Here is a 15422-nt window from a genome sequence, read left to right as displayed (position 1 = left end):
AGAAAAACATAGTATGATCATACTTTTTCTTATTCATGAGTTCACTGAACAAACTGTGCTGTTCCTCTACAGCATTCTGAGGGACTCCTTTGATTAATTTCAGTATTCTTGGGATCACCAGGGAAGGGTCTAAAGGAAGGACAATAGGAAAGGGGAAGAGAGCACTGATAATGCAGATTTTTTTGGTGTCAGTATAGTGGCAATGATACTGTGTCTTAACAGTGAACAGGCTGTTTTTCCCAGTGCCATCAAAATTCATCAGTTACAGCAACAGTGAGTAATATGGATTTTAAAAAATGAGAAGGAAAAGTCTAAAGCAAGGTGGGTTTCTTATTTTCTTGTTTAATGATTTCCTTTTCCTGTGAGCTATTAGAAACACCAAATTTAGCACAGGGTTGTCAGTTTTTGAAATATAGAACAATCAATTTTTATCTTAAATTCGTGTCTGAATACTTTATTTTAATGACTTAATTTGTGTTTAAAATGTCTTATTCAAAAGATAAGATTGTGCTGCTTTGATAGGGAGTGCAGTCTTGACTTTGTCTTTGCTTTGCTTGTTTCATTCTTCTTTTCATAGGTCATGGGAATAGAATTCATGGTTATGTTTAGATCACTCATTCACTTATTTCTTTTCTTAGTATTTTAAAGCTCTCTTGTGGTTTCCACTCCACTGTTTTTCTTGGCAGAGATTGTTTTACTGAAAAAAAGCTGAGAGGAAAGGTTCCCCAGTAGCAAGGTGCCATATAAAACAGGATCCCACACCTTTAACCTAAACGGCCAAAATTTATAAATACCTACTATTAGAAAGCTTATTTTGAAAGAAATTTGGAAAAGAATTATTGTATTACAATTTAAAATCTTCTGACATGCAATATATTTTACAAAGAGATTTTACTTACAGGAAAAATAGTAGTGGGACAAATGTAATACATATTATTTGTTGAAATATTGTAATTTTGGTTTTTTTAGCATGCTTTAAGTCAGGCTATAACTTTGAAGAGTGGAATTAGTTCCAGCATTTGCCATTTAATTAATCATTTCATTTCAAACATTATTCCTTGCCCCAGGAAATGTAGATACAATTTATACAAAATTAAGGAATGAAAATTTGTTGTTAAAAAACAAAAGCATTGCCAAATGTGGGGTTTTTTGAGAACTTATCAGATATGTTAGGTGGTCACACTGATTTAGTTTATGTAGAAGCAATTACTAAAAGTTGGCTTGTGCCATCACTTGTTTCCTGATGAGAAATACGTTGTGACTGGCTATAAGATGCTTCTCATGCCATATATCCACTTCCTTATAGATGCATGTCGGGCTTACATTTGAGGAGGCACACCTGCATTTTTCTGGTATTTTTAATCCATTCATTTTTGTAATAGGAAACCAGTGACAGGAAGATTCCAAATTGCCAGTAGTATTGCCACTTATTAATCAGATATAATTCAATATCACATATTTAGAATTGTGGTACTGAAAGGCTGTCAATATTTGTTGAAAATACTGAGCAATGAAAGCTTTGTAGTTCATAATCTTTTCATAAAATACTCCTCAAATGACTTTTCATTAGTATAAAGAGAATCAGAAATCCAGTTTAATGTTTTCTTGGAAGATTTGTTTTTATGAAAATATTTAAAATGCACTCTTAAGTTTTAAAACTCAAAGTCTGTGAGATATAAAATAGTAAGGATATGTTTTATTATGTACTGTTCTTAGGCATGCACAATATTAAAAATAAACTTATTTTTCTTCCACTTCTTTCAATAAAATATCCATGTCTAAATAATTTACCATTTTTTACATGAACAAGTCTTTGATTTATCTTCTTGATTTGTGCATGGAATACTGTTAATCTTGAGTTAGAAAACTGTAAGACCATCTTACAAACACAGTTTCTTCTGTGAGGGAAGACTAAGGATAACAAATGCTTGAATGAAGTAATGGTCTTTGACCTTTGCTACAATAAATATTTTCTTCTTTTGAAAGAAAATTTAAAGTATATCACAATGTTACACTACAAAGAGAACTGGATTTTGCTATACTTTTAAGGATGGATATCTGCTTAGTCTTCAAATATACTGATAAAGTTTTGAGTAATTCAAGTTCACTTAGGCTTAAGGTTGTAAAGTCACATTTATCAGAGTGCTGAAGTTTTCAAGATTTGGATTGTTTTAAAATGTCAGTTCTTCTGTTAACTCCACATATTGAGTCCACTGAGATTAATTAAAGTTGCAGTAATAGTTGATTAATTTATGATTCAAATTACACATTTACAGATATACACAAAAAGAAACACTGTAGAAATCTTAGCCCAAATTCTATATTCATATAGAACTGGAAAACCTCTAAGAAGTCCAAAATAAGAGTGCTTGTACAACATCAGTTTAATGCTAACAGTATACCTAATGAAGGCAAAAGCACTGTCTAAGCCAATTTTTGCTTACTTAGCTGCATAAAATCAGAAAATAACTGCTCATCAATATAAATTATGTATATATTTTAGATGGCAGACCACAAAGAAGTAATGAGAGGCATTAAGCGGCATCCTGGAGTTGAGTATCCTGTTCTCACACCTAATCTTCAAGGTTTTCATTCTGCTGTAAGTGCATTCATACAACAGTTATCTCCTTCACATTGCAGATACTAACCGTTCAGTACCATAAACTGTCTTTTTAATGTCATATAACCTGTCCTGATAGAGCTAAGCTAATTTTTTTTAATTAAGTTTTTTGTTGTGAAGCTCTCTGTATTAATATCTTAATAAGAAGTACTGATCAAACAGTCTTTGAAAGTTCCTATAAATGATGCTTGTATATAAAGAGAATCACAGAATCAACCACGTTGGAAAAGACCTCAGAGATCATCAAGTCCAACCTATTACCTAATATCTAACACCACCTGACAACTAAACCATGGCTCCAAGTGCCACATCCAGTCTTTTTTTTTAACACCTCCAGGGACAGTGACTCCACCACCTCCCTGGGCAGCCCATTCCACTGGCCAATTACTCTTTCTGAAAAGAACTTTCTCCTCACCTCGAGCCTAAACTTTTCCTGGTGCAGCTTGAGACTGTGTCCTCTTGTTCTGTCACTGGTTGCCTGGGAAAAGAGACCAAATTCCACCTGTCTACAACCTCCTTTCAGGTAGTTGTAGAGAGCAATAAGGTCTGCCTTAGAAAGACAGTTCCTTCTCCTTACTTGACTTGTTGACCGTAGAAAAGTTTCTGAAGTATGTCTTCTTATTAGAAAGAAGTGAAGAAGGATGAGGAAAAAGTCATTGAAATAAAAATGCCTTATAGTATGTATTAGATTTCTTAAATTCTGCATTTCATTTTGCTATGGTTTGAAAGTTTAAATTGTTTCAGTACATACAAAATGAAGATTCGAAATTATAGATTCAAAGTGTTTGGAATTGAAAAAAAAAAAGGAGCAGTTCAGTCTTAAAATGTAACCATTGGTATTTAAAACTTTTCACTTTTTTGTTTTCTGAAATTTTTTCCTGCTTTTATGCTTAGGACAAGCCATATTTGGAAAGCATATTGCTTGATGGACATTTGTGTTGTAGTCTATGCAACAATTTCTATCCAGTTTCTTTACTATATAGGAAATCTCTGTTAAAATAGAATCCTGTTAACTATCATTAATTAGATTTGTAGTGCCACAGTCTTGTCTTCAGTGGTGGCTTGTATGAGTAGAAATAAATCTGCTGTATTTCTACACTGTGCTTGGTGATATAAGGAATGGAAAACAATGTAAAAATAGTTGTAGGTGAGCTCTTGCTGCTATTTTTTCTCTTCAATTGGAAGGATATTTGTTCCTGTAATAGTTGCTGAAGCTTAGATATTATCCTGCAGAAGCAGAGAGTAAAGCAAGAAGCTCCATTTTTTGTTTTTTAAACAACAAGAGTATTATTCTCACTGGAGTGAGAATTAATGAATTACCTATTCTCCTAAGCCTATTTCTCCTATCATTTGGCTTTCAGCATTGTCGTTTGCCTCATGTTAGTTGATTTACTGAGGCACTGAGTATAAGCTCAGGCTAATTACACCTTCAGTGAAGTCACCACATTTACACATTTTCTAGACTGGTGTTTGCTCTGAGACATTTGCTCAGCAAATTCACACATATTATCCACATTGGCTCTGACACCAAGTCCAGTGGAGCCCTTGATCCTAGACTTGGCTCTAACAAGGAAATCCCTGTTGGTTATGTTGCTGCTCTAGGTATGTGTAGGTTACAGAGCTTTCCTAGCATGAGAATGACTTCCTGGCATTTATGAGGAACAGGCTTTCTCTAGAGGATAGGTATTTCACAGTTGTTATATGATCTTTTCCTTTTCTGAAAAATTAATATAAGTATCAGTCACTGTTATTTTCATAGTTGGTTCAGGTGATTTCCTACATAGAATCATAGAATAATTTGAGTTGGAAGGGACATCCAAAAGTCATCTAGTTCAACCCCCATACAGTGACCAGGGACATACTCCACTAGGTCAGGTACCTCTATGATTTATCACTTAAAAATATGTTTACCTAATTGCTAAGAGGAAGGAAATACGCTATAGTCATTGAACTAAAGATTTGATTTAAGGTTTGTGTGTAATAATTTTCATTCCTTTTTTAAAATATATTTTAGATAGACAATATAATGCACTCTAACTTTGAGAATTAAATGCTTAATCTAATATACTAATATGCTGTTACAATTTTGTTTTATTGAAATGTATTTTTCAGGTTGCAGCCGGGGCTACAGAGGTCTCAGTGTTTGGTGCAGCATCTGAAACTTTTAGCAAAATGAATATTAATTGTTCAATTGAAGAAAGCATAGAAAGATTTGAAGAAATTGCTAAATCTGCAAGGAATATGAATATTCCAGTGCGTGGGTAAATATAAATATTCTTAAGTAATACGGAGTTACTGGGGTTGTTGTTATAGGAGATTTTTTGTACCAGTAGAAAAGTATATTACCAAATTTTTATATTTTAGATAAAATAGTCTCTTTTTGTGTTGATTTTGTTGGTGCTTTTTTTAATCATCACAGATGACAGAATAAAATTTATTTTGTGCTCCTGAGAACTTATAACACTGTTACCTGCACCTTAAAAAAACACCCTGCATACTTTTATTTTATTATAATATTGATAATATATCACTTAATACACTGTAGAATCAAGGTATAAAAATGCTAGAACAAATTTGCTCCTAAGAGAAAAACAAATCTCTGTTTAAGTTACTCAGAAAACTCCAGACATTGAAGTGTTTGGAGTCTCTAGTGCATGAAATTCTGCAGTTGTCCAGTATTTGTCTTTCTCTGGAGTATTGTCTTTTCAACTTGAGATAATCATGAATAGTACTTACCCTTTTTCCATTTTCTTTTGCACTACACAGAGCTACTTATCTAAGATTATTTGTGGAGGTCCTTGTGAGTGCAAAAAGACTTAGCTTCAAGAAGAAACTCAGCAGTGAGATTCCTTGAAGATTACTAGTAATGCCGCAGAATCACAGATTTATCAGTTTTGGAAGGGACCTCAAGGATCATCTAGTTCCAATCCCCCTGCCATGGGCAGGGGCACTTCCCACTAGGTCAGTTGCCCAGAGCTACATCCAGCCTGGCCTTAAAAATATCCAAGGATGGGGCTTCTACCACGTCCCTGGGCAACCTGTTCCAGTATCTCACTACCCTCATGGTGAAGAACTTCTTCCTAACATCTAATCTAAATCTACCCTCCTCTAGCTTGTATGCATTCCCCCTAGTCCTGTCTATACACAACAACCTAAAAAGTCCCTCACCAGCTTTCTTGTAGGTGCCCTTTAGATACTGAAAGGCTACAATAAGGTCTCTTCAGAGCCTTCTCTTCTCCAAACTGAACAACCCCAACTCTCTCAGCCTGTCCTCATAGGATAGGTTTTCCAGCTCTCTGATCATCCTCATGGCCCTTCTCTGTAAACAATATTATGCTGTCCTTTGTTGAATAGAATTCTGAAGACTGGAAAAATAATAGCAGGAGCATGAACATAGAAATGCAGAACTCAAAGTGATGGATGTCTTAGTTGTACAAAGCTTTAGAAGGTAGATTAAAAACTTTTAACTAGCTAAAAATTGAAAAAACACCCACAATGAAGCATTAGTTTTGAATGCCAAGTCAGTTGACAACATTTCAGATGCTTGTGAGAAGGAAGATTATGGAAGCAGACCACAATTTCCTAATTAATTCTAGAAGACTAAACTGTGATTTTCTCTGATACTAGCAGCCAACAAAAGTCTGCACTGCTAACGGGACATTAGGACTTGAGTGGAAGTAGTTCATGAGTTCTCAAATACTGCAGTACATTTAGAATACTCCTAGAGTTTTACATTATATTTAATGATATAAGATACAGGGCCTCTCTTCCTCAATTGAAACATGTGTGGAAAAAGATAATCAGAACAAAACTTCAACAGAGATTTCATAGAAGCATTCAGTACATTCAAGGTGACTTTTTTCCTGGAGATAAAACAGTCAAAAAAGAATTAATTGTCAAAGCCTGCGATTTACGATCTTGATTTAAGATCCCGTATTTAGCTGCTACTAAAGAAGCTGCTTGTAGTGACAGATTCATGTCATTATTGAATCCCAATCCCATGCAAAATTATCTAAATGCTGAAACAATCAAGGGTTTGTGACAAGGTGTTCTTTGTGCTTTATATCCTGATCTGTAAGTATCACATAGACATGTCAAGCAAGGGCAGAAACTGACAGTGTCAGAAACTGAAATTCGAGAGTTTGTGTTGTAGAGTAATCAGCATGGATTTACCAAGGGGAAATCATGCTTAACTAATCTGATGGCATTGTATGATGCCGTAACTGAATGGGTAGATTCAAGGAGACCTTGACCTTAGCAAGGCCTTTGACACCCATCTCCCATGACATCCTAGTAAGCAAGCTCAGGAAGCGTGGGATGGAAGAGCAGACGGTGAGGTGGATTAGGAACTGGTTACAAGATAGAGTTCAAAGAGTGGTGATCAGTGGTGCCAGCTCCAGCTGGAGAGCTGTAAATGGTGGAGTCCCCCAGGGATCAGCGCTGGGTCCAGTGCTGTTCGTCTTCATCAGTGACATTGATGAGGGAACTGAGGTCTGCTCAGCAAGTTTGCTGATGACACCAAACTGGGAGGCTTGGCTGAGACACCTGAACGCTGTGTGGCCATCCAGCACAACTTGGACAGACTGGAGAGCTGGGCACAGAGGAACCAAATGAGGTTCAACAAGGACAAGTGCAGAGTCCTGCATCTGGGGAGGAATAATAAACTGCACCATTACAGGTTGGGAGGTGATCTGCTGGAGAGCAGCCCCATGGAGAGGGACCTGGGAATTCTGGTAGATAACAAATTGTCCATGGGACAGCAGTGTGCCCTTGTGGCCAAGAAGGGCAATGGGATCCGGGGGTGTATTAAGAAGAGTGTATCCAGCAGATCCAGGGAGGTTCTCCTCCCCCTCTACTCTGCCCTGGGGAGACCTCATGTTGAGTACTGCATTCGGTTTTGGGCTCCCCAGTTTAAGAGGGACAGGGACCTGCTGGAGAGGGTCCAGTGGAGGGCTACGAGGATGATTAGGGGACTGGAGCATGTGCCTTATGAGGAGGTCACAGACCACTGGAACAGGCTCCCCAGAGAGGTTGTGGAGTCTCCTTCTCTGGAGACTTTGAAAGCCTGTCTGGATGCGTTCCTCTGTAACCTGAGCTAGATTGTATGGTCCTGCTCTGGCACAGGGGTTGGACTTGATGATCTCTTTGGGTCCCTTCCAACCCCTGACATCCTGTGATCATGAATGACCTCAGACCCATTTTTTTGGAAACAAAAGGATGGGATGTTATGTATTTCATTAATTGACATTCAGTATTTAGAACTGGTGATCATTGTTTGACTGATTGGCTACTTTTAAAGAACCATGGCCAAAAACTGCAGCCTTTGCTCAAGGAAGCTCCTAGGACTACATGTTTTGGCTTCTAATATAAATTTTATAGGCTAAATTTTTTGTTTGAATTATGAGGTAATAAAATATTAATATAAATCAATTGTATTTATATTAATTTCAATACATATATTGGTTTCTTTCTAGAGCACTATTATTGTTTAAAATGTTATTTATTTACAGAAAATGGATAATTAGGTGCCTTGCCCTAATTCCTTATTTCTGTAGTTGAAAAATATTTCAAAAAATAATTTTAAGAGCTTCAAATTTTACTTCCTGTTTTCACTGGCAATTTAGAATTTATGTAGTGAGCATAAATTATTTGCAATCCTTGAATCTTATGAAAAATGCACTTAAACAGTTGAAACTAAACTTTAAGCTTTTGCATGTCTTGCTGTTGCTACAGCTGCACTAACATTGACTCGATCATCATCCAGAAAATTTAAGTTGTCAGCTGTCACATTTAAAATCTGTAGCACAGTACACAGCTTTCTAAATGTTTACTAAATTAGTTCAAATGTTTATGAAGAATTGAAATCTTGTGCATGGTCTTGGAAGTTAGGCTATTTATTATTGCCATAAAGGGGGGCGTTATTTTTAATATTTTTTGTATGTGCATAAAAACTTTACAATAACATCTGGGACATTCTGTGAAGATACTGAGCCAAATCACTTACAAACTGTGTGGTCAGCTAATTACTTCTGTGCATATTTTGCCTGTGAAATGACACAAAATACTGTTGGTTTTAGAATTGCATGTTTTAACATGTAATTCAGGTACTCTGAAAATATCATATCTTTTTCAGTGATTAGAACTGAAGCCTAACAGCCAGGATATGTGAAAAACTGTGACAAATGGTATTTGCGACTACTAACTTGGATTATGCTTAATTTAAATGTATTTTTGCTGTACATACGAAAAAAATATTAAGTAAATTCTGATTAAGCTAGATTTTTCCAAATTTATATATCCAACGATTTAAAAAGACACAGAAATAAATTATCATTTGTACAACAGAACAATAAGGAAGTAAGGACTTGGGTTTCCACCTTCCTACTTCATGTCCTGTGAAATAAAGTCAGACTATGTTTCTCTGAAACATTCAGTACCATACAGTATAATAAAAATTGACCAGGAATATAAGAGCTGAAAGGTAATATCTTTTTTTACCTTACTGAAAACCACTTTTCCATCACCAGCAATTAAAGCTCCATTTATGTCCCTGTCCTGAAAATTTTTTCCTGTGAGGCCATTTGAATTATTTGCACGTGCAAATGTGCACGTGTATACCAATATTTAGAGGTTCAAATGTTTGCTGTAAAATAACTTTAGAAGCATTTGCTTTCAGTTCTGCTTCATTCATTAATTACACATTTCTAAACTGGTGTATGTAATTCTTAATGTCCTGTGTCGTTTAAGGATGAGCAGTATGGTGAAGTTCATAATAAGTAAAAGCATATTGAAATGTATCAGTATTACATTTGTGTTTGTATAGAATTCGAATGCTGGTTGATATACTTGAAATACAGTAATATTTTTTCTATGATGGATACCAAATGATTGCATGCAATATTATTATTATTACCTTTTATAGTATATTATGATTGAGGTTACAGGTTACAGCATATATAATTCCTTGTTGATTAAAAGAAATATTTTTTAAAATTTTTTATATTAATATACAAGGTATCACATGAAATATTGGAAACTTAAAGAGAAATAATTAATTGTAGTTATCTTTATCTTGTGCTAGTGATACTTGAATTTGCTTCAGAAAATAATAAATGTGGAAGAATATATCAATTTTATTTTCATATAACTTATAACAAGTAATTCCAGAAAATAATAATGAAATCTGTTTTGTTTATAAAGAAGCATCTTGATTATCTGAAACTTCTAATTATCAGGGACAATCTGAGCTTTATAATTCAGATCAATAATGCTCTTTTTTTTTTTTTAATACTATTCATCTTTAATACAGTAATTAGAGATATTTGAATACTCTTACAATGCTGTATTTTATATACTTAATTAGCAGTTTCATGAGATAAACTCAACAATTCAGTTTTGCACAACTGCATATGATTTACAAATACATACAGAAACTTTGAATTCTCATTTTCCAGTATTCTGGAATGCTTAGGGCTCGAGTGCATATGATTTTTCACGTTGCTTTAAACTCACATTTTTAAACTACACTGTGTGTTTAGCATAGTCACAATTATATTGATAATATGGTGGTTTATACCATTATCACTTCTTTAGATAGTAAAAACAATGTAATACCTTCGTTTCACTATAAGTAAGCCTGTATTTGAGATTATGGGAAAAAAACATAGATGAACAACAAATAGACTTGGAAGCAACTCATTTTTATATGTGAACAGTAAACAAATTACAGGTTTACAAAATATTAAGCCAGCTGGTCACAGTCCCCAGGAGAAGTTTGAGAAGCTGGAGATTGCTGGAATGTGGGGGCTTGGTGCATTTCTCTGTACTGGGGACAGGTTAAGAAAAGGATGCAGGAGCCATTAGATTATCATAGTGTGCACTGTGTAAAAGGAGAAATTTTCCTTCTGAATAGATTTATACCAACTGTTTTTGTGTCTGCGGGTAGAAAATATTAGTAGGCCAGCAGAGCTGCCTTTTTTTTTATTAAAAAGAAAAAAAAAGAAAGGATATCTGTGGGAAATAAAAATGATCCCTGTTTCTTCTTACACAGTAGTGTAAGACTTGAAATGTTAAGAAATTACAAGGTTGTATTACATCAAATGTGAAAAAAAAATCCTTTCCTTATTTACATATTTTGGGCTTGGCATGGAGGTTCTGTTTTTGGAAGAATCTCCTTTCCCTATTTTGTTCTTTCTATTTCCCCTCTCCGTACAGTCAAGATTGCCTGTTTTTAACAAATGGCTTTCTTTGCAAAGAGACAGAATATATCAACCTTAATATTATGACTTCACCAAATGATAGGCATATACATTTTAGCATGAACATCCAATAAAAATAAATACATCTGCAGTGAACATGGTAAATTATATGTGAACTTACACTATAATAATAAACAGGAAACAGCAGCATCTGAGTCTGCAACTGGCTTCTCAGGAGGCTTGGTGCTTCCAGCTGTGGTAGCAGCTGTGGCTCTGGCTCTGGAACTCTTGCTGAAACAAGCTGACAAAGGGCTGATTACAACATGGAGTTCAGTTTCTGCTTGGATTAATTTTCCTTTTAACACACTTTGGTTATGAAGAGTTTGCTCATTTACCCTGTTTGTGGTTTTATATTTTGCACTCCACAGTCATTGGGCTGGTGTGATCATTGCCGTTCTTGGTGACCTTAATCGTGGGGACATTATACGGTCTATGCCATTTGTGGAACATTGCAATTTGGTTTTGGCTTACTAGAAGAAATTGAAAACTCTCTTCCTCTTCCTTCTCCCTCCCCGTCCCCAGAGGCTGTTCAGCATTTTTATCCAAAATAGTACACAGTAAAGTTGTTTTTAAATTGTTTTATATGCAAAGAAAACAATTTACAAGAAGACTGAATGATATTCACCTGTAGTGAAATTTGTAAAACAGGCAAGAGACTGGGTGAACTCTGCTACCTGAAACAAATAGAGAATTTCTTTTTATCGAAATTCTAATTCTATTCTAATTTCACAGAATGTGAGTGAGCAAAACCGTATTTACCCAAGTGTTCCTAAAGCAGCTGTAGAGATAAGTTCACTTATTACAGGTCTGTCTTTCCCCTGCTAGTTGCATGGACTCTTCTTCATGCATGCTAAAGACATAGTTAAGCTACTAAAATGCCTGCCTTGATTCAGCAAAGATTTAAGCACATACTTAGAATTAAATGCTTCCACTGCAGAGTCTGCTTCGCAAACTCTCAGATATTTGGTTCTACTCTCATATCATGGAGTGTCTCCAGTGAATATCTGGAGACCAAGAGATCTTTTTCGTGACAAAATCTTTTTTTTCTGTCTTTTTAGAAAACAGCTGTATTGTCCCACTTAATTGAATCCCCAAATTAAATCCCAGTTGCCTCTCTAGCTCCTTGCTCAAGCTCTTCCATTTTCCCTCTGCTGCTTTTCTTCACATAAGATCTCACTTTTTCTCCTAAGGAAAAATAGTTACAGTATGCTCTTCCTTCTGTTATTCTCTTCTCCCTCCCCTTCCCTGCTCCCTTTTCCTCCACTGTCAGAGCAGCAGGAGTTTCTTGTCTACTTTCCATCTGTACCCCTTCCACTTGCCCCAGTGACCCCATGTTCTGTTTTTCCTCTTATTTCTCTCCTCCCTTATTCTCTTTCTTAACCTCTCACTGTCTTCTGGCTCTTTTCCACTGCAATATAAGCAAGCATTTGCCTCTTAAAAATTGCACCTTTAACCCTACTTAGTTCTTCATATCATATCTCATTGCCTATCTCTTCTTCATTCCTAAGCTCATTGAAGGCGCTGTTTATAATTACTGTCTGGAGTCCCTCTTCTGTGATTCCCTCCTATAACTCCTACACTTTGGCTTCTGTTCCCTGCTTGAAACTGCAACAGCTCTCACCAAACTCCCTGATGACCAGATCTCAGAAACAGTAGTCTGTTCTCATTCTTCTTGACTTGTCAGTAGTGTTTGCGGCAGTTGACCAGACTCTTCTTTAAACTTACGTCTTTTGTTGCTTTTTGTGCCTGTCTTTTTAATTTTCTGCTTTCTGAGCAGCTCTTCAGCATGTTCTTTAAAGTTGTTTTCCATTTTGGAGGTTTGTGAGTGGAGGTCTTGGGGCTGTGCTTTTAATGCCTTATAGGTTATTTCATTCACATAAAAAAGAAAATGTAATAGCCAAATGTATCTGTAGAGAACAGACTTACTTTCCTATCAATACCTATTTTCTCTCACTTACGCTTACTAATTTGGAACCACAAAATGCGATTACAAAGCATCCCACCCATCTCTTCCTGAAGTCTAGATGTTTTGGCAAATGCTCAGATCAGACACATGATTACCCTCCTTCTTTCACATAGACATGCGTATTTTCTCCTTTCATATCCTAGGCTCTCTGCACCCCTGCTAGCTGTACTCAGCCCTTGCCTGTGTCTGTTCCAGCATTGCTCTTTCTACAAATGACTCAAACTTTATCTCTCGTTTCCAATGACAGTGTAGCAAGACCTTGTCAAATGGAATTAATATTTTATGTCTTCTATACCTGATATACATTGGAGTGCATCTCACTTCCTTTATCATTGCAATCAACTGAGTCCCATTTCTATTGCTGTCATCCTTTCTCTGTGGACAGCAGTGATTTTTTTTTTGCATTAACAGTACCAAGAAATTTAGTATCACTTTTCATGTCAGTTCATTAAATGAAAATATTAGATAAAATTCTCCCAAGCTCATCCTTGATGAACTCCACTAAACAAACAGTTCTTTCATTCTCTGCAGGACTTTGTTCCCTCTCTGGTATGTTCTTTACCTGTCAAGTTCTTTCAGTAATCCCTGTTTTCTCCAGTTTGATATTGAATAGCCCAGATAGATTATATCTATAATATTTTGCTTCTTTAAAATGTCAGTCTAGTCAGAGTGGTGTAAGCATGCAGAATTCATAATCTCAAACAGATTTGTACATTGTAGTAAGCAGATTCCTCAGGTCACTACATACTTTCATACCCCAGCAGGCCCAGCTGAATTATGTGAGCTCAGGCAAGTTTCTGCTCACTGGTGTGAACCACAGGGAGTATCCCCTTGTTCTCTAGATACCTTTTGGCCTGCTTTTACTTTTGTTTGCCCTACTCTATTCCAGATGTCATTCATGCCACATTATCACTACCATGTCTACTTAGTCTAACACACGTAGCCATTAGAAACATGTAAAGATAGATGTAATTAAAGGGAGCATGTGTGCATAAGTACTGTATGGTTTGCATTTATTTTATATTTAGTACTGTTCCTGCTCACTTCATAAGTGCTGTGCCTGATGTTGAAAAATAATTCCAGTAAAAGTCTGTGTATTCGCTAGCTCTATGTGTTGCAGTATTATGTAAAAAGCAGTCCTTTGGGTCTGAAATTTTTCATGGTTAGTTTCATCTGAAAAACTGTGCATGCCTTTTAAAAAAAGTAAATTATTCTGAACTGGTTTTGAGTTATGTGTCACTGAAAAGCAGGGCAGTGTTTAACTGTTAGCAGTAGCTATGTTTTTTAATCTTTAGTGTAGATAAGAAAATTTAGAAGTTTGAAACTTAAACATTGAAACTTAAACAGTGTCATTTAAATTGGGGCTGATAGTTCATGAAGTCTATGGCCAAGTTTCAAAAACCTGGTTTTCATAATGACATACAGATAATTGAAATCATGCCTCATAGGCATGTGGACTAAAATTCTGGGCAGGATGTAATGGACCCAACCACTTTTGTAGAAGTAAAATTTGTTTCCATTTCTTTGTCAGGGCTAATTGAGTTCTTTTTTTTAAGGTCAAGGTTTGCTTCATTCTTACTGCTAGTTCCAGTGTGCCAACACCATACCTTCATATAAGGCATGGAATATGTTCTATGCATTAAAATGTTGACATTTTTTTCACAATTTGTTTTTGCCTGTTACTCGTCCTAGTTTCACATTTTAGCAATCAATTTCTCCTTCAACTGCTAAGAAAACAATGCATCCTTTACCCTACAGACCTTGATTACATACAATCTGGCATTTGTTCAATCCTGTTTGCATTATACAGTGTATAATTTTACATTATATCCTTCAATGCTGAGAGAAAGGGAATGATGGGGAATTGATGAAGGCTCTTTTTCTATTAAGCAGCTGAACAACCTCCCACTGGGACTGAGGCTCTGCCTGCCCCTCAGTGTGTTGTAAATCCCTCTACAGCCACACTTATTTTAATTTTGAATGTCTGTTTCTCATTAATTTAATCCCATTTCTAATCAATTTAATATAAACAATTCAAAATTTAATTAGAATTTCATGGCTCCTAATTGTTTTTTAAAAAAGTAAATTTAAACCAAATTTTGCACTAGCACAGCGTTAAGTCTGAACAATGGAGGGTTGGTTGTGGCTTTCAGTTTTTGTGCTTTGTGGAGCTGATAGCTGCTGAGAAATAGTCTGCCTTCTCATTTTCTTCTTGTCCCAAGAAGACTAAACTAAAGCTAGCAATGTGGCTGTAATTCTTCTGGGGCTGTAGGTCAGAAATGCTAGTTCAGAGATAAAAGCTGAGAGGTACCCCATTCACCAAAATCATGTATGAGGTGGTGTGGTTGTTATAAGTTGCTTATATCCGTCTATTGCTCTCTGTGATCTGGGCCACTGGCACAAGGAAGAAAATTATTTCTTCCTCTGAATACCTTTTGTGGATCAGGCAAGGCAAAACTTGAGCTGCCTCTTACAACTTCAGAAGGAAATACAAGAAAAATAGAGGTCTACTGCAACAGCGTTAGCTTGGCTGCATTGCCAGTCCTTTACTATTTGTGACATACATTGAGCATAAATA

At 35.9% G+C, this 15422-nt stretch overlaps 1 protein-coding gene across 1 annotated transcript in view; it reads left to right on the top strand.

Moving 5' to 3' along the window:
- Positions 1 to 15422, top strand: part of HMGCLL1 (3-hydroxymethyl-3-methylglutaryl-CoA lyase like 1) — a 73326-nt gene that overhangs the window by 25454 nt on the left and 32450 nt on the right. The window contains exons 4-5 of the mRNA XM_054383561.1: positions 2504 to 2599; positions 4733 to 4881. Coding sequence (XP_054239536.1) covers positions 2504 to 2599; positions 4733 to 4881 — 245 coding nt within the window. The remainder of the gene's footprint in view (positions 1 to 2503; positions 2600 to 4732; positions 4882 to 15422) is intronic.

This window comes from Indicator indicator, chromosome 9, assembly GCF_027791375.1.
Source record: "Indicator indicator isolate 239-I01 chromosome 9, UM_Iind_1.1, whole genome shotgun sequence".
Classification (NCBI taxonomy): Eukaryota; Metazoa; Chordata; class Aves; order Piciformes; family Indicatoridae; genus Indicator; species Indicator indicator.
Note: the sequence above shows the minus strand (reverse complement) of the source record. Positions and strands in the feature narration are given on the sequence as shown.